The following is a 16721-nucleotide window of genomic DNA, read 5'->3' on the forward strand; positions in this document are numbered from 1 at the left end:
GTCCTGCACAATGTGTCTGATTTTATATTATGAAATAAAAATGCATGACAGCAACAGTAAAACAGGTCTGATTCAACATTTCCTGATACAAAATGGTGGCGTGGTTTAATGGAACCTCACTAAAGGTGAGATTTGAAGTTATTAAAGGATTAGTTTATTTTCTTAAAAAAATCTAGATAATTTACTCACCACCATGTTATCCAAAATGTTGATGTCTTTCTTTGTTCAGTCGAGAAGAAATTATGTTTTTTGAGAAAAACATTCCAGGATTTTTTTGATTTGAATGGACTTTAATGGACCCCAACACTTAACAGTTTTGATGCAGTTTAAAATGGATTCTAAACGATCCCAAATGAGGCATAAGGGTCTTATCTAGCGAAACGATTGTCATTTTTGACAAGAAAAATAAAAAATATGCACTTTTAAACTTCAACTTCTCGTCTATCTCCCGTCCTGCGACGCGCCAGCATGACCCCACGTAATATGCCATGATGTCAAGAGGTCACAGATGACGAATGCAAAACTACGCCCTAGTGTTTACAAGTGTGGAGAAAGAGGACCGTTCCGACGTTGTTGTATGTGGAATGATACTAATTAATGTCTTTGTGTCAGTTTATTGTTTTAAAATGGTCCGCAAATCTGCGTTTCATGTATGTAACACGTGACCTTTCCACAGCATTACACTGTAAAAAATCCAATTAATGAAATGTTGGAAGGGCAAAAATATATAAGTTAAACCAATTTTCTTGTTTGGGCTTAGTTGAGTAGACATATTATTTTAAGTCTAGATAAATCTGTGTTTAAAACATTAAGTGAATGGTTATTTTCAAATTCAGTCAACATTCAGAATGGCTATGTTGACTGAACTAATTAAGACAAATCTGGTCAATATGTGGACTTATGACAGCTATGTTTCCTGACAACAAAATGCTCATAATATTACTGTTATTTGGTAACAAAATGTAATTTTAAGAGTTGTTCAGGCGTGAATGTATGTGCTTTAAGTTTAAATATGCGGTCGGTTAATATAGATAGCGTCTATTTAAAAATGTGCTCGGACACTTTCGGACGGAGATGAGCTCCAGAAGAGCTCCAGAAAATCACAGACACTTAAGCGCTCACACCCCGCCCAGCGCAGCCTCGCCTCGGCAAGCCCATCAGAAATCGACTGCTGGCTCTGATATCTCTGTGGCGTTTAAACATGCGATTTAATTCATTTTAATTTCTTATACTTAATAATAAAAGGTTTACCGGTATGTTTTAAATCATATTTTAGGATTGCACTTAAATTATATCGCTGTTGAATGATATTTCATATCTTTCACATTCGTTATAATCGGACTGCGTACTGCCTGCGAATTTGAACTTCAGAGCTGAAGGTGCGAGTGGAGAAATAGTCCCAATATCATAACAATCTTAAAACTTCTAAATATACCCGTGTGTGTACCCGTGTGCGTGCGTGTGTGTGCGCGCGCGTCCTCGCGCGTGTGCATGTATGTATGGGCGTGCGTCTGTGTATTTTGAATTTAAAATGTTTTAACTCGGAAGGATCTGGATCACAGGTCATCTGAGATCAATCCGCACGCAACAGCTGGAATCACTTACTGTTTCACACAAGGAAGGACACACAAGTCAGCCGTTTCCTCAAGTTCACGTCAGGTAAGTGTTTGTAATTAAATGTTAATTTTAGAATATATTAATTGGCAAAGACGCAAATACTCGACGTTTTTGTAATTATATTTTTGTAAAGATATATTAGAAGTGTGTTATGTTATGTGACCGAAGTAAAGTGGAGCTATTTTAGTTAAGATAAAAAGCCTGGATATAGGGTTGGTTTACCGGAGTTTAGAACTCGGTCTTTATTATAATTGGGACATTTTTACAAACAAACCTTATATAATACAATACTGGCGTGCATTTTGAGACAAAACAATAGCACTCATATGTTAAGAGATGTCAGTAAGTTATTTTAGTCAGTGAAAAGCCCTGTCCGAGAAAACCGCCCAATAGTGTTTAATTATGTGTGATGTCTGAGGGAAATTTGGCCTAACATTAACGTTATTTAGGGAATAAAGTCTTTCACCGTCAAGCTTTATTATATTAAACATGTATTTATGTATGTTTGTGTGTTTATATTCCTCAGAGGGATACATAGCGAGACAGTCTCCGCTTGGACTGGCTGAGGAAAGTCTCCTAAATGGCCCTGGAGATGTTCTGACTGACTTTGGAGGCTTTTTGGACTGTTTTATGCCCTCTATTTAAAGACTTAATTCTGTATGTTCAGTCTGTATGATAAGTGAATAAAAAGCTTTTGTTTTTATGTGACTGAAGTTAATTATTTTGTTTACAACACCAGCATAAATTATTTGATAAATAATTTAAAAATGTTATTAAAAAAATCCCAAATAATAAATATTAATTGAAGTAACACATAAAACATTGAGTGAATACTTAAATTTTAATTGACAGAGTCTTTGCTGTAAGTTTTTAAAGATTCAACTGATTAAAACATTTTAGTTGAATGAACTATAAAGCTAATTGAGCCAACATACTTTTTTATATTTGAGTCAAATTTGGGCCAACTAAAAAACATCAATCCAGGAAACACTTTGGAGACAGAAATTGAGTGAACGTAAAATTTCTGTGGAACTAGTTACTAAAAAATAATTCATTGAGCCAACAATTTATTTTTTACAGTGTACGCAATTACGTGAGGTTGCAATGGCGCATTACAGGACCAGATAGATGAGTTGTTGTGGTTAAAAGTGCATATTTTTTATTTTTCTTGTCAAAAATGACAATCGCTCCGCTAGACAAGACCCCCATGCCTCGTTCAGAGTCCTTTGAAACTCCGTCAAAACTGCAATTTTCAACCGCACCAAAACCACCAAATTATATGGGGTCCATTAAAATGAGAAAAATCCCTGAATGTCCTCCCCAAAAAACACAACTTCCCCTCGAATGAACAAAGACAGACATCGACACCCCGGATGACATGGTGGCGAGAAAACCATCTGGATTTTCTTCAAGAAAATGGACTAATCCTTTAATAACACTGAAAATATAACGTGAGCAAATCTGTATGGCTGTACAACACAATCCTTATCATTAGGAATTCGACAACTCTTAACAAAAAAAGGCTTAAAGAAAAAGTTCACTCAAAAAAAAAAAAAAAATCTCCACTGACTTCCAAAGTATGAAAATCAAATACTATGGAAGTGAATAGGTACCGTCAACCGTGTGCTTACCATCATTTGTCAATATTTGATCTTTTGCGTTCAACAGAATAAAGAAACTCATACAGGTTTATAACAATATGAGGGGGAGTAAATGATGACAGAATTTGCATTTTTGGGTGAACTGTCCCTTTAATGTCATTTCTTTTATTGATACTAATAAAATGCGCTGTAATCTCAAGTAAACTTGTAATTAAAGTTTAATTTATCAACAATCCAATATGATAAATGAAAACTACACTTTTAAACAATTTCTTGGATGTGTCAACTTCAACAAAATCACTGACATGTATTTATTGTTGATATAAATGTTAGTCATGTAACGTCAGGCATGAGATGTTCATTAGAATGTACATAAATGAGCCAACAGTTAAAAAGACACAAAATGACTACTTATAACATAATCACTAGCACCCATCATCTCACCCAGTGAGCATCTGTCCTCAGAAACTATAAGGGACATCATGTCTGGTACAATCTGCTGCAACCTCAGTGCCATCACAAGACTGTCCTGTGTGGGGACATTTAAGTGCATTTACCCTGCAAGGTTCATGGTGGCCTGTGCAGGCCTGTCAAATACAAAGCTCATTGGCCAAGGGGTGCGACCAATCAGTCACTGAAAGATGATTCGCTGCCTGAACTGTCATCTTGATCTTCCATCGCTTTTTTGCCACTATCTGGAACAGGTGCATCAGGGGTACTAAATGGAGGAACAAAAAGCAAGTATATCAGTAATTGATACACAATATGCATACAATAAATATTAGCTCACTTAAAGGGATAGTTCCCCCAAAAATGAAAATTCTGTCATCATTTATTCACCCTCATGTTGTTACAGACTTGTTTAAATGAGTAAATGATGACAGAATTTAATAGGCACAATGTGTCATTTCTGCCACTGGAGGTTACTAAACAAAAACAGCGGGATAGTTTGATGACACTGTGAAAAAGCATGGCATGATGGGAGCTGAAGTCTTCACCTTTACTGTCAATAGGAATCAATACAGCAGATGTCACAAATAATTTCATGGATGACGAAATGAAATAAATATTTGTATAACTTTTACATTAAAAAAGGGTATGCACATGACGTCACCGTCGGCAAGAGGGACTGCGGTTACGCCCACTGAGTGGCAGCATTTGAGTACAGCGTGACATCTGCGAAAACACGGTGAAAACACGGTGAAAACGCGTCTAAATGAGAAACAGCTGTTGTGTGATAGACTGTACTAACAGATTAACCAGAATTCGGAGCTATCGTTTTACAGACTGCCAAAAAACACAGAAAGGAGAAGTAAATAGATAGTTCATTCCAACGTCCACAGACCACAGGTGGGTTGACAAGTTGCTAGGGTCACTATCAAGCAGAGGTTTTACTTTCTACTTAAACTTATTTTTTCAAGTATTTGTATTTTATCCGTGTTTTTCTTTGGAGAAGTATCACAGGAGCGACGCAACACTGCTTTGAATCGTTTTCGTAATACTTTGATGTCACATGCCGACGGTCTGCAAAGTGACACATGAAGTCAAACACACCTATGGTTTCTATGCCACCAAAAGAGGAAACCGAGGATAACCAGGATATGACATCATTGACAATCGACCCTATAAACGAGGCGGAGCACTTGATGGGATGATGCAAGAACATGTGATTAAAATATAATACTTTAGATCAGGGGGCATGCACAGAGTCGTTAATTTATTACATATTTTTATATTAGCTTGGCTTACGTATGTTAACATTTAAACAATGCTAAAACATATCAACAAGTAAAATAAAATAAAATCAACAAGAAAAACTAAAAAGTTTTGAGTAGACTATATCAAAAAGTAGCCCTCCAGATTGTTTTATCCATTGTGGTAGCCATCACTCACAAAAAGGTTGGAGACCCCTGCTTTAGATATTTTAATGAAAAATCATACATATTGTGCCTTTAATAAAATACAATACTTACTCAAGCAAACTGGGGTCCAAACCTTCCAGTATCATCTTATTTTTTATTGCCATGACTGGAACACCCTGTGTGACAGTAACATTGATAATAGTCATATATATGGCATGCTTGTGTACAGTGAATGTTATTATTAGCTCTAGTTCTGTAATAAAAGTCATATTAACAGAAACACGCATACCACTTGCACCATTTTTAGATATCGGGCATATCGTGGGTCCTTTGCAACAGTCATCACGTTTTCCGTAGTTACCTCAGCTTTCGGCTCCTGAGCGACAACCTGTGCTTGCGGAGTTACCTTATATGGAAACAAACATTATTATGCACCAAGCATTTACATTAGTAACAACAAAATGTTGACTGAAAAACAAAGTCTTCTAGTATTTGTTGGCATGTCTTGTGTTGAAGGTACAATTCTCTAACTTTCCATTTGGAGCCCATAATGCAGTGTAACAGTGTAGCTTTTACCTCAGGAGGGGAACCTGTAGAGGGCCTCGTGCCATCCACTGTCGGTCCATTCGTCTGCGCAGACGGTCTCACTCCATCTACTGTCACTTCTTCCAAGCCAGGTATGGAGGACAACTGCAAGTTTATAAAATATATTTATCAATTACAGAGAGACATTGAAAATAGGCGATTATTAAGAAATACTTAGGGAATATCGAGTTACCTTTGCTTCTAAAATGCTGAGTGTTGTTTCGATTTGCTGGATCCGTAAAGATACTGTTGCTAGTTTCTATAAAAACAAATCGATTTTGTCACTGACATGTACAGAAAATGTATAAATTGAGAAGGTAAAGTAAAAAAAAAGGTTTGTGAACATACCTCCTCACAAACAGTGGAAAATCGGTTCAGGAATCTGACAGTATGAACGATGAACTGGTTCAGGAAAGCCACAATTCTCCGTTGTTGAATGGCAGGAACCTTACCACAAAATGTTATAATTAATACTTATAGATACATCATATGACCAGATACGTCATATACAGATTTTACCGCACACACAAGTACGTAAGACACGAAAAACAATCATGTGAGCTGCAACTGATACAACGTTAAACCTTTTTACAGTATGTGTTAAACTCACCTTTGTAAGATCTATTCCTGATCCCACAATGGGTAATCCGTCCTCATCCATGCCAACAACTTTATTTTGTTGTAATCGCCCCAAACAAAGATTTTTACGCTTTAAATGCCTCACAGCGCAAGGAATGCATCGTTGTGAAAACAGCTTCTCATGTGACTTCAGCGCGACCTGCAAAACTTCCGCATCTCGAACATAATAAAAGTCGACTCATGCATTTATTAATCACTAACCAAATATAAACCTTTAAACTGCTTGTAGCCGAAGCAACTTGCATAAACAAAAAATTACGCTTTAAGTGCAGCACAGTCCAACAAATACATCGTTGTAAAAACCGCTTCTCTCAAGTGACTTGAGCGCGACCAGCACAACTTCCGCTTCTCAAACATAATAAAAGTCCGTGAAACTTCCGCGTTCTGGACTAAATAAAAGTCGACGTTTATAAATATTACTCAAATATAGTCCTTTAAAGGAAAACACCACAGTTTTTCAATATTTTACTATGTTCTTACCTAAACTTAGACGTATTAATACATACCTTTTTTTTTTCAATGTGTGCACTTTTAATCTTTGTACAGCGCCTCATGAATGTGTTAGCATTTAGCCTAGCTCCATTAATTCCCATGGCTCCAAACAGGGATGAATTTAGAAGCCACCAAACACTTCCATGTTTTCCCTATTTAAAGACTGTTACATGAGTAGTTACACGAGTAAGAATGGTGGCATAAAAAACACTTTTGTTTAAAGCCATGCAAATGAATGGGGCTAGGCTAAATGCCAACACATTCACACTGTACAAAGACTAAAAAAATGCACCCACTGAAAAAAAGATAGGTATGTATTAATTTATCTAAGTTGAGGTAAGAACATAGAAAAATATTGAAAAACGGTGGTGTTTTCCTTTAAACAGCGTGTACCCGAAGCACCTTTCTTAAAACTTACAAATAAACATTATTGTCAATGACTCTTATTTTCCTCAGTAAACTCTTCCCATCTGAAAAATACTGTAGAATATGTGTTACTGTAAAATGTAGTAAATTAAAGTATAATGTAGTATTTAGTAATTATGTAAAATAAACGTCAGTATTCTGTACGTAATAACAACTATAGTAAATTTATAAACTTTAGTAAATACTGTAGCAATGTTTACTACTAAACTACAGTATCTAGGAATTTTACTGCAATTTACTATAGCAAATACTAAAGTATTGTTTCATGTTCTAATTGTTTCTTTGGAAATGTACATTTTTCTGCTACAAAGCAGATTAGCAGGATGGGCAGGACAAAGACAAAAAAAAAGAAGTACATTTCACACTATTAGAGGAATCAAACAATAACACAATAAAAAAGACTGATTACAAACTTAAAAAATGACTTTAATTCTAGTCACAAAACACAAATTTGACTACATCTAACATAAGACAAGATTTTAAAAGCATAAAAGATTTAAAATTTGAAGATACTGTACACTGACATCAAGACCATATTCAGGAAGTCCATAAACAGAATTCAAAGTTGAAGGTATCCGAAATGTCTCCTTAGTCATCAAGGGCAAAGTCGAAGGGCTGGAAGTCAGAGCGCACTTGTTTGGTCAAATCCTCTTCCTCTTCCCTCGTACATTTACATTCTCTCCAATCAGCACGCATAGGGATGTTTAACAACGCCTCGCTTGCCAACACTTCCCTGAGGGCACACGCACAAACAATTACAAAATATATGCAAGTGCGCACAAACAGGATTTTACATGTAGATATGCAAATGTATGCTTTCGAACCTCAGATTACCATATCGTGGTAACAATTACCTGCCAAACTGTAGAGGGAAATTTTTCCTTATGCGATGAAAAAGCTTCTCGCCCGTATCCAGCTCCACATAAAAGTATGGTGTACCTGGAGGAGCAATCTGCAATGGAGAAATATTATAGTTGGTGTACATTTCTTTTGTTTGTGACTTACGGTTTTCTACATAAAACCATCCTACAATATGTAAAGAAAAGAAAGTATAACAAAATCGAGTGCATTAGCCATACCTGCTTAAGATCCGTGTGAGCCGGAATCTCCATCAACTCAATCTTCAGCTCCTCGGCTTGCGTCATAAACGCCTCTTTGATGTCTTCTGTACTGCACTTGTCCATGGGCACCGGCACAACCTGAAGATAAGAAGTTTCCATTAAACCCAACTTATGCATACTTTCTCATATTGAGGACTTTGACAAGTCACGTTTTTGGTCATCACTGGGCACATGTCCCTCAGAAGTGGCTTTTCGTCACGGCAGACAGATGGTTTCTATCCACTTAGACTTAAACTGATAAAATGCATGTGAAAGCCTGTGACTGGTGGAGAGCTGGCGATCTCTCATGCTCTCCATGTTGACGTGTATACCAGGCTGTAGCTTTTATGTATGTGACACTGCTTAGACAGACCTGAAATCTGTGCAGGTCTGTCTGTACAGGCAGAAGCCACAATCTTAAAGATGAAACAACTGGGTATGTAGCGTATGTAAGAGAGGGTGACCTGTAGCTGAAGGTGCTGGCTGCGGTAGTTCCTCTCAAACAGCACACATCGGCAGCCTTTGCTTTTGCAGAACTTCTTGACAGCAGTCTTGTATTTCTCCATCTCTTCAACCACCTCCGATGCCAGATCCACCACTGCCTGGTAATGACCGACGGGCAGCAGAAGAACATGGTCTGGGGTGAGGCCGCCTTTAGCTAGAGCCATGTACCACTGAGAACACACACACACAGATGTAAGATCAACAAGAAACATCCAAACCAAAAATCAAACCAAGCTACTCACATGTGTTCCAATGCTTATGACCAAGTGCTTTTCAACTTCTGGACTCGCGAGGCAGAACCAGCAGGGTCCAGTGGGCTGTGCTATTATGAGAAGAGACAATGTATCTTAAGTATCAAGTCTAAAAATACAAACACGTTGTGCAGAGTATTATCTGATTCTTTTCGTCAAAACATTGCGATATAGTTCAACAAGAAAACAACCTAGTTTTATCCATTAAACCAGTGCTTTTTACTTTTTTGAACTATGTATCCAAATCCGTCTGAAAGCACCCTGTATGTTCCTTGCCACTTATATTTTACCGGACTGCTGATGTTCACTGCAAAAAAGAAAGATTTTAAAACAACAGAAGGGAAGTAATTGGACTCACGGGGTTTACGGGGCTGTTTGTGTTGACCAGGTTGATCTCCATCAGACTGTCTCTTTCTGCCATGACCCTGACGTTGCTGTGGTTTCTTCTGACCCAGATCAAAGAAGAACTGCGATGCTGGTTCCTCCTAATAAAATAAGGATTGCTTAATTTAAAAAACATCAAGGATACTTCAAATTAGCGATAGACCGATATATCGACCGGCCGATATATCGGGCCGATATTTGCAAGTTTTATGTGTATCGGCATTGGCCGATACGTGGCTGCCGTGTTCGCCGATATTTTCAGACATTAGTTACAGACAGAGCGCTGGAAGCTGCAAGCGATTGCAGGTCATGTGACCTAAACAACTAACCTTTCCATGCTTGGAACATCGACAGCTTGGCCTAACAGCTGATCATAGCTGGACAAAGCAGGTTTTTATTTCTCCTCTCTATGGGGCGGTTTCCCAGACAGGGATTAGACTAGTCCTAGACTAAAATAAACTGTACAAACTTATAACATCTCTTTTTAACATATCTTAAATTACATCAGTGCCCTGTGTTTTGCCTCAAAATGGACACAAGTAATGTTTTTAGTAAGGCATGTTTTTTTATAGTTATGTTTCCTAGTTAAAAGGTGCTAGAAATCAAGATCCTTTGCTGATAGTTCATCGTCATTATGGAGAGTGGAGTTCATGGTTCCATAGCACCCTCACCTGTTTTTACTATTTGTTAAATATAGTTTTTCAATAAATGTTACTTTTTTAAAATCGAGACTTGTAACATTTGGCATCATCATTGTGTCATTTTTATGAAGTAAATTGAGTGAGCAAAAGCAGTATCGGCTCCAAATATCGGCTCAAGAAAATCGGCAGCCTCTATCGGTCATCGGCTAAGGCTTATAAATCAAAAATCAGTATCGGCACTGAAAAATCCATATCGGTCGATCCCTACTTCAAATTCTCAAACCTTTCAACCAGTATAAAAAATACACACGGACTTAAAGGATATAGGTACACACCTCAGCCTGAAGCATATAGGTAGGCGGTTTGTCTTTCTTCCCATCTTTCGTAGGTTTCCTGTAGGGATTTTCTGTGACATCCTGAGGCTGTTTGACTAACTCTGTGGCGTCCATGTTTTTCATTGGGACAATGTTGAAGGCATACAAGTACTGCAACAGAAGATCAACCAAATGGATAAAAAAAAACACTTCCAAATTATAAATGAGGATGCATAGTATAGTGGCACCATATTAGTTGTCAAACAAAATGTGTGACTTGTTTTTAATTCCAAATGTTCATCACTTCTACACTGCAGATCTTGAAGCCCAATTCCGATTTGTTGCCTGTATCAGAATTTTTTGACACCCCAACTTTTAAAAGCAGCCCGTATCCGTATATCAGCATTTACACTTAACACTTGGCAAAACAATTCAAGGTAGACAGACATACTGACCCGAAACAGCTTAAACCACATAGGAAGTAAAATGTTGTGTAATAATTATACAAGATTATAGAGCTTTATTTCTGTAAAAAGACATAAAACTTCAACATTACTCCACGAAGTGGACCGGATGTCCTCAATTGCGCTGCTAAGAGACGATGGATTGTGGGTGGCGTCCATCGAAGTTGACATCATTTGCCAGCTTCACAGTTTGATATCTGTCCGCTTACATTGCGGATGTGAATGCATGTATCTGATTCATATCAGATTTATTCCCACATATGAATAAGGCCTAAAACAGATCGGAAAATATCGGAATCTATGTGCTTATTTCCTGCTTACACGTCCGTGGGTCATTTCAAACAGACAGTGTAAAAGTTTTCACCTACCTAGATTACTTTAACCTTAATAATTTCCATTACACAACCAACTGACTGTAACTTTTTGATCTGCCAACATCACGGTACCTTTTTCTTGGCAGGATTGTTGACCGATGCCAGGGCGATGAATCTGCTGACATGTTGTGCATTCTCTTGAAGGACCAAATGATTCCTGTGAATTAACGTAGATGGTTTATGATAGGTCAGGCGGCATCTCAAAAAATGAAAAGAAATCCTGATGGTGTACATTTATGCATGGGCAGACGCATTTTATCCTAAGCAACTTGCAGTGCGTTACATTTTTATCGGCATTTGCATGTAATACTGCACCTGTAAGGCAACCTCTCATAATGTACCCCTTCTAGTCCTGCAAAATGGTAGCGGGGCTTCAACTTGTCAGCAAGTTCTGCTATCGACAAAACCCCACAACATTTTGTGTCAGTTTCCTACAAAGAAACAAAGATATAAGGACTCATGAGCACATGATCAGGAATTACCCATGAAAATGATTTAGACCAGTGGTTCCTAATCCAGGTCCCCCTTCCATAATGTTTTAGATGCCTCCTTATTTAAAACACCTGATTTAATATAATTAGGCGTTTTATCTTAATTAAGTGTTTTAAATAAGACAACATCTATATCTTTCTGGGAGGGGTGCTTGAGGACCAGAATTGGGAAGCACTGATTTAGACTGTATATAAAGGACTGACGGGACTGTTTCCATACTGCCACACTCCTCGAGGCCACTGTGAGGTCAGAAGTATGTCCACTCCTCGAAACTTTGAGTTAGACAGCAATGGCGTCACCAGGGCGCCCATGTCTTTAGGGGTGAAGCAGTGTGAGGGCGCAGGTTCCTGTTGAGCTTCTCTGCCACTTACATAAGCAATCTGAACCCCAGACGCCCCTGTGAATATGCCTCGTCGACCTGGGAAACAAATACGCAGACTCAATACACAGCCTTGTTACATTCAATGCTGTCTGTGTATATTAAATAAAAGTACTTACCCAAACATATAATGTTTTCTGCCAGCTCGCAGCCATCTGCACTGGGATAATACTTTACGGTTTCTTGGCTGGCTGCACCGAGAACGTAAGTGTGGATGGGTGCTGGGGTTTAAAAAAGGGTTGGAAGATCACAGTCAGTTATTTTGTTTAGTATGATGAAAGAAATACAATTTTATGTTGAAGAATGATAAGTTACCTTTTTTAGCACCAGATTTGTAGCCTTCCCATTCTGCTTCAGCCTCAGAAGAGGTTCCGAAAAAGTCACCAACACACAGTAGTAACTAAAAAACAAACACTGTTCAATGAAACGCACATGATTTATTCATATACACAGGAATTTAAAGAAGGTAGACTTACATCAAATTGCCCGCTCTTTTTCTGAATGGCATTCACGCGGTTAAATAAAGCATTTATTCTTCCTTCAACGTCCCCGCATGCGAGTCTATGGTGAAGTTAAAAATAAAACAGCGTGGTGAAAAATACACGTGGGTTTACAACAAACATACCGTTACCTCAGTTCGTGCTGTTGTTTATGACTCTACGTTAAAGTTGTGAGTTAACCGCATAATTACCCAAAATAACGTTCGTATAAGCGTTTATTAAAATGAAATAAAACCTTACACTCTCAAAGGCTTGTCTCCCATGCTGGGTGATATTTAAATGTTTCTTTATGACCCTTAAAATTATTAACCCTTATGCGGGAGCATTGGCGTTAGTTTGGGTGCGTCGACAAAATAATCCCGGTCGAAACAGAGAACACGAGACTTCGACCGCAAATGTAAAAATATATCTAAAACCTAGCGGATTTGTGTAAATATATGAAGTACATTAACATAAACACCAGAGATAAACTATAATATTTTAAGCATACGAATATATGTTTTATATATTTATAAACTATGGCGCATATCAAGTTTCTCCCCGGATGATATACAACGGTGACACAGGAAATGTGTACCTAACGCCTCAAGTATGCGCATGATATTCGCAAAATTTTCTAACGGTTGTCAGTTTATACCTTAATACAATGTGTAATTTTTAAAAGTTAAAATGTAAATAAAAATCTTATAAAATACAGTCTTCATACGTATTAAGATAACGCTTTCTTATAGATAAAAAAACACACGACATTGCGTAAAATTAGTGCAAGTAGGACACAACTTGACGCACCACAAGACCAAAACAGGAACCGATTTTCATTTGAAAACTCTACGTGCACAATATATATATTGTCTAAATAACTTTTTGCCATAATTGCTATCTACACCTGTACATTACATAGTTTTATTGGACCCATCATAGATGCACAAAAAAGGATTAACAAATTCAAATACAAAAATCAGAGGTGTTCATTAACGTTAGCACATGCATCCGACATTCCGTTGGTTTGCGGCTGCAATGCAGTGCTTGTTTATGGATGCACATGTGCAAGCGTTTGAATCTGAACATTTCCATATATAGGCTTCGTCACGGGATGAAGCTCCACTGTAAACTCATCTCTAATCACAGCAGACCAACAACAGCGCCGCTGATCCCAGAACAGCAGACATGTCATCACCCGAGCAGATCATAGAGATCGTAATGGATGACAAAACGTACAACGTGAGTAAAAGCAAACTGATAGAGAAGAGCGATTACTTCCGCGCGCTGTACAGCTCGGGGATGCGCGAGTCGGCGGAGGATTCGGTGCAGCTGCAAGGACTGAGCGGACCCGGACTGGAGCTTGTGCTGGAGTTCATCAACACCTCTAAAGTTCAGGTCGCCAACGAAACACTGGAAGATCTCATCGAAACGGCATCCTTCCTGCAGGTTACGCCTATATTAAAACTGCTAGTGTCAGAAATCAAGCTTGAAAACTGCGTCGAGCTCGTGAAACTCTCTGAAGTGTACGGGACGCACGATTTGCGCAATGCATGCTTAAAATACATGAGTTGCTATTATCATCCGATGCTGCGCAGGCCGGAGTTTCGGATGTTGCCAGCGCATCTTCGGGATCAAATCAGGGATATGCGCATGAAAGGCATGGCCACTTTAGTTGCAATTGGAGATTTCACAGATACGTGTCTGGATCTGGCAAATCAGGATGAACCGTGGAGTATGTTGAGGTATGATGAACTAGATCAACGTTGGAAACCTCTAGCCAATAATCTTCCTCCGGACATGATCAATGTTAGAGGTTATGGGTCTGCTGTGCTGGATAACTACTTGTTTATTGTTGGTGGGTATAGAATGACAAGTCAAGAGATCTCAGCTGCCCACTGCTACAACCCATGCAAAAATGAGTGGAGTCACGTGGCACCCCTAAACCAGAAAAGGTAGGATTGGCTAGATCATTTTGATTTGTCTACATATCCAAAGAAGGGATCCAGAAGTGTTTTATTTTGTGCCTAGATCCAACTTCAAGCTTCTGGCAGTCAGTGGCAAACTATATGCAGTTGGCGGTCATTGTCTGGGTACGGTGGAGTGCTACAGTCCCGAGCAGGACTGGTGGACGTGCGTGTCGTCTTTGCCGGATCCCCTGGCTGAGTTCTCGGCATGTGAGTGTCAAGGCATGATCTACGTCATGGGCGGTTACACCGCTAGAGGTGTGTCCGGATTCATTCACAAACACACAAATAGACGTGCTGTATGTTATTATCCAAATCTCATTCTTGTTCTCCCTTTCAGATAGAAACACCAGCATTCTTCGCTACTGCCCCGCCTTAGACTCATGGTCCATCTTTCAATCTTGCTCCGTTCATGTGCGCAAGCAGCAGATGCTCTCATTGGAAGACACCATCTACCTAGTGGGTGGATACACGCATGATCTAGAACCGGCAGAAGCTGGCGGACGGAGGACCAATCAGACGGAGGACGTGTTGACGGTACAGACCTACAACGTGCAGACGGGCGAATGGTTGTATCTAAAGGAGAACACATCCAAGTCCGGCATGAATCTCACCTGCACGCTGCACAACGACGGTATCTACATCATGAGCAGAGACATCAGCTTGCCCACCAGCCTGGAGCATCGTGTGTTTCTCAAATATAACATATTTTTAGATGCTTGGGAGGCTTTTAGACGTTTCCCCGCACTGGGACAAAACATGTTGCTTTGTTCTCTTTACCTGCCCAGTGTCCTATGAGCAACACTGCTCTTGGGAAGACTGCAGACTGCTTTTGTAGCAAACCTAGCCAATCGGAAGACTGGTCAGAAATGACAGCAGCCAACGCTAAAAAACTTTAAATGATCACTTCAAAATAAAGCAAACAACCCTCAGTATTTAGTATCACCATCTGTTAAGGTACCTGTGTCTATATATTTACATAGGGAGAGAGCACATAAACATTCCCAACAAGCACAAAATGAATGCCAATGCATGGGCCTTATATCTAGATATATATAACAACATAAACTAATATATCACTACAAACAATTGCGGAGTGAAATGAGAACACTAAAATAAAAATGCTTGAACTTAAGAAATAACAGAAAGGTTTAAAAAATTAAACGGATAATGAAAGTACTGTCATTATATACTTAGCCTCAAGTTGTACTTGTGAAAGTGTTGTTCTGAACACAAATGAAGATATGTCTTAATAGTGTCCTAATAAAGATGTTAGATCTGGGGCACCATTCATTCCATGGTATTAGATTTTTCCTACTATGGAAGTGAATGGTGCCCCAGGTCTGCTTTGTTATAAACATTATTCAAAATATCTTCTTTTGTGTTCAGCAGAAGAAAGAAATTTATACACACTGAAAAAATGTTCCATTGAATTTAATCAATTTTTTAATGTAAGTGGTTGCAATCAATTTATTTAAGCTACATTTAAACAAAAGTTATATATTTAATTTTACTTTACTAATTGTTTTGTTTAAATGTAGCTTAAATAAATTGATTGCAGCCGCTTGCCTTGGAAAATTGATTGAATTCAATGAATAATTTTTTTCAGTGCAGGTTTGATACAAATTGAGGGTGAGTACATGATGACAGATTTCTTTTTGTGAATTATCGCTTTGAGGACCAGTGAGTTACTTAAACATGAATGATGATTGATGGACATCATTTTAGTCTGAGACTAAGTATACTGTTTGAGGTGGTTTCCCGGACAGGGTTCAGATTAATTCAGCTATGCCTTATTTATATTAGGACATTTAAGGAGTTTTTTTTTTTTACAAACATACCTTACAAAATACATTACTGGTGTGCATCTTGAGACAAAACACTGATAAATTTTAGTCTGGGACTAGACTTAAACCCTGTTTGGGAAACCGCCCCTTTGTGCCTGGGCAGTCTGGACTTTGATCTGGACTGTTAATGTCTTATTTTCTTCCAAATATATCTGGGAGAGGTGTCTTAAAATGTGTTGCACAAATACCTAAGTCTGACCTAAACCGCTGTGATATGTTTTTGAATTTATTTAAGAGGACCTGTTGAGAAAAAGGTAAGCGCTATTTTGTAAAGAGTTAGGTAGTTTATAATTTACTTTTTCA

At 38.4% G+C, this 16721-nt stretch overlaps 3 protein-coding genes and 1 long non-coding RNA gene across 6 annotated transcripts; 2 read left to right on the forward strand and 2 right to left on the reverse strand.

The window, feature by feature from the left end:
* The first annotated feature begins 1563 nt into the window (after positions 1 to 1563).
* Positions 1564 to 2325, forward strand: LOC141363985 (uncharacterized). Its single transcript, XR_012369724.1, has 2 exons — positions 1564 to 1659; positions 2144 to 2325. It is a non-coding gene; the product is annotated as an uncharacterized lncRNA (long non-coding RNA).
* A 1023-nt stretch (positions 2326 to 3348) lies between these two features.
* Positions 3349 to 6662, reverse strand: washc3 (WASH complex subunit 3). The gene is made up of 7 exons (XM_055190452.2): positions 6276 to 6662; positions 6014 to 6112; positions 5859 to 5924; positions 5657 to 5770; positions 5370 to 5486; positions 5192 to 5256; positions 3349 to 3936 (listed from the first exon to the last, which is right to left on the reverse strand). Exons 1-7 carry the CDS (start codon positions 6324 to 6326, stop codon positions 3846 to 3848), a joined length of 603 nt encoding a protein of 200 aa, XP_055046427.2. The 5' UTR covers positions 6327 to 6662; the 3' UTR covers positions 3349 to 3845.
* Positions 6663 to 7627: 965 nt separating this feature from the next.
* On the reverse strand, positions 7628 to 14122 carry cwf19l1 (CWF19 like cell cycle control factor 1). 3 transcript variants are annotated; one of them, XM_073868096.1, is made up of 14 exons: positions 13883 to 14122; positions 12602 to 12686; positions 12441 to 12525; positions 12245 to 12346; positions 11950 to 12164; positions 11570 to 11685; positions 11327 to 11411; positions 10438 to 10587; positions 9436 to 9562; positions 9069 to 9148; positions 8787 to 8996; positions 8302 to 8421; positions 8077 to 8174; positions 7628 to 7955 (listed from the first exon to the last, which is right to left on the reverse strand). In XM_073868096.1, the coding sequence occupies exons 1-14, from the start codon at positions 13981 to 13983 to the stop codon at positions 7811 to 7813; spliced, it is 1719 nt and encodes a 572-aa protein (XP_073724197.1). In that variant the 5' UTR covers positions 13984 to 14122; the 3' UTR covers positions 7628 to 7810. The 3 variants fall into 3 exon arrangements, with proteins under 3 accessions (XP_073724197.1, XP_055046442.2, XP_055046445.2); XM_055190467.2 differs by lacking the exon at positions 13883 to 14122 and adding an exon at positions 12866 to 13172; XM_055190470.2 differs by lacking the exon at positions 13883 to 14122 and adding an exon at positions 12757 to 12777 and having other exon boundaries at positions 12245 to 12348; positions 12442 to 12525.
* Positions 14123 to 14191: 69 nt separating this feature from the next.
* klhl42 (kelch-like family, member 42) lies at positions 14192 to 15369 on the forward strand. Its single transcript, XM_055190472.2, has 3 exons — positions 14192 to 14559; positions 14636 to 14829; positions 14912 to 15369. Exons 1-3 carry the CDS (start codon positions 14192 to 14194, stop codon positions 15367 to 15369), a joined length of 1020 nt encoding a protein of 339 aa, XP_055046447.2.
* The last annotated feature ends 1352 nt before the right edge of the window (positions 15370 to 16721 follow it).

Source organism: Misgurnus anguillicaudatus, chromosome 1 (genome assembly GCF_027580225.2).
Source record: "Misgurnus anguillicaudatus chromosome 1, ASM2758022v2, whole genome shotgun sequence".
Lineage (NCBI taxonomy): Eukaryota > Metazoa > Chordata > Actinopteri > Cypriniformes > Cobitidae > Misgurnus > Misgurnus anguillicaudatus.

What these genes read in the sequence shown, in the direction of transcription:
- washc3 (XM_055190452.2), bottom strand. Translation starts at nt 6,326, where the DNA reads ATGGATGAGGACGGATTACCCATTGTGGGATCAGGAATAGATCTTACA. An exon ending in TCAGCATTTTAGAAGCAAAG is followed by an intron (nt 5,771 to 5,858) that starts GTAACTCGATAT and finishes ATAAACTTGCAG; the next exon opens with TTGTCCTCCATACCTGGCTT. An exon ending in CTACAGGTTCCCCTCCTGAG is followed by an intron (nt 5,487 to 5,656) that starts GTAAAAGCTACA and finishes TTTCCATATAAG; the next exon opens with GTAACTCCGCAAGCACAGGT.
- cwf19l1 (XM_073868096.1), bottom strand. Translation starts at nt 13,983, where the DNA reads ATGAACTCCAGCACAAGCTCCAGTCCGGGTCCGCTCAGTCCTTGCAGC. An exon ending in CCTATATGCTTCAGGCTGAG is followed by an intron (nt 9,563 to 10,437) that starts GTGTGTACCTAT and finishes TTATTTTATTAG; the next exon opens with GAGGAACCAGCATCGCAGTT. An exon ending in TTCCCTCTACAGTTTGGCAG is followed by an intron (nt 7,956 to 8,076) that starts GTAATTGTTACC and finishes GTGTGCCCTCAG; the next exon opens with GGAAGTGTTGGCAAGCGAGG.
- klhl42 (XM_055190472.2), top strand. Translation starts at nt 14,192, where the DNA reads ATGCTGCGCAGGCCGGAGTTTCGGATGTTGCCAGCGCATCTTCGGGAT. An exon ending in GCACCCCTAAACCAGAAAAG is followed by an intron (nt 14,560 to 14,635) that starts GTAGGATTGGCT and finishes TTTTGTGCCTAG; the next exon opens with ATCCAACTTCAAGCTTCTGG. An exon ending in GGGCGGTTACACCGCTAGAG is followed by an intron (nt 14,830 to 14,911) that starts GTGTGTCCGGAT and finishes TCTCCCTTTCAG; the next exon opens with ATAGAAACACCAGCATTCTT.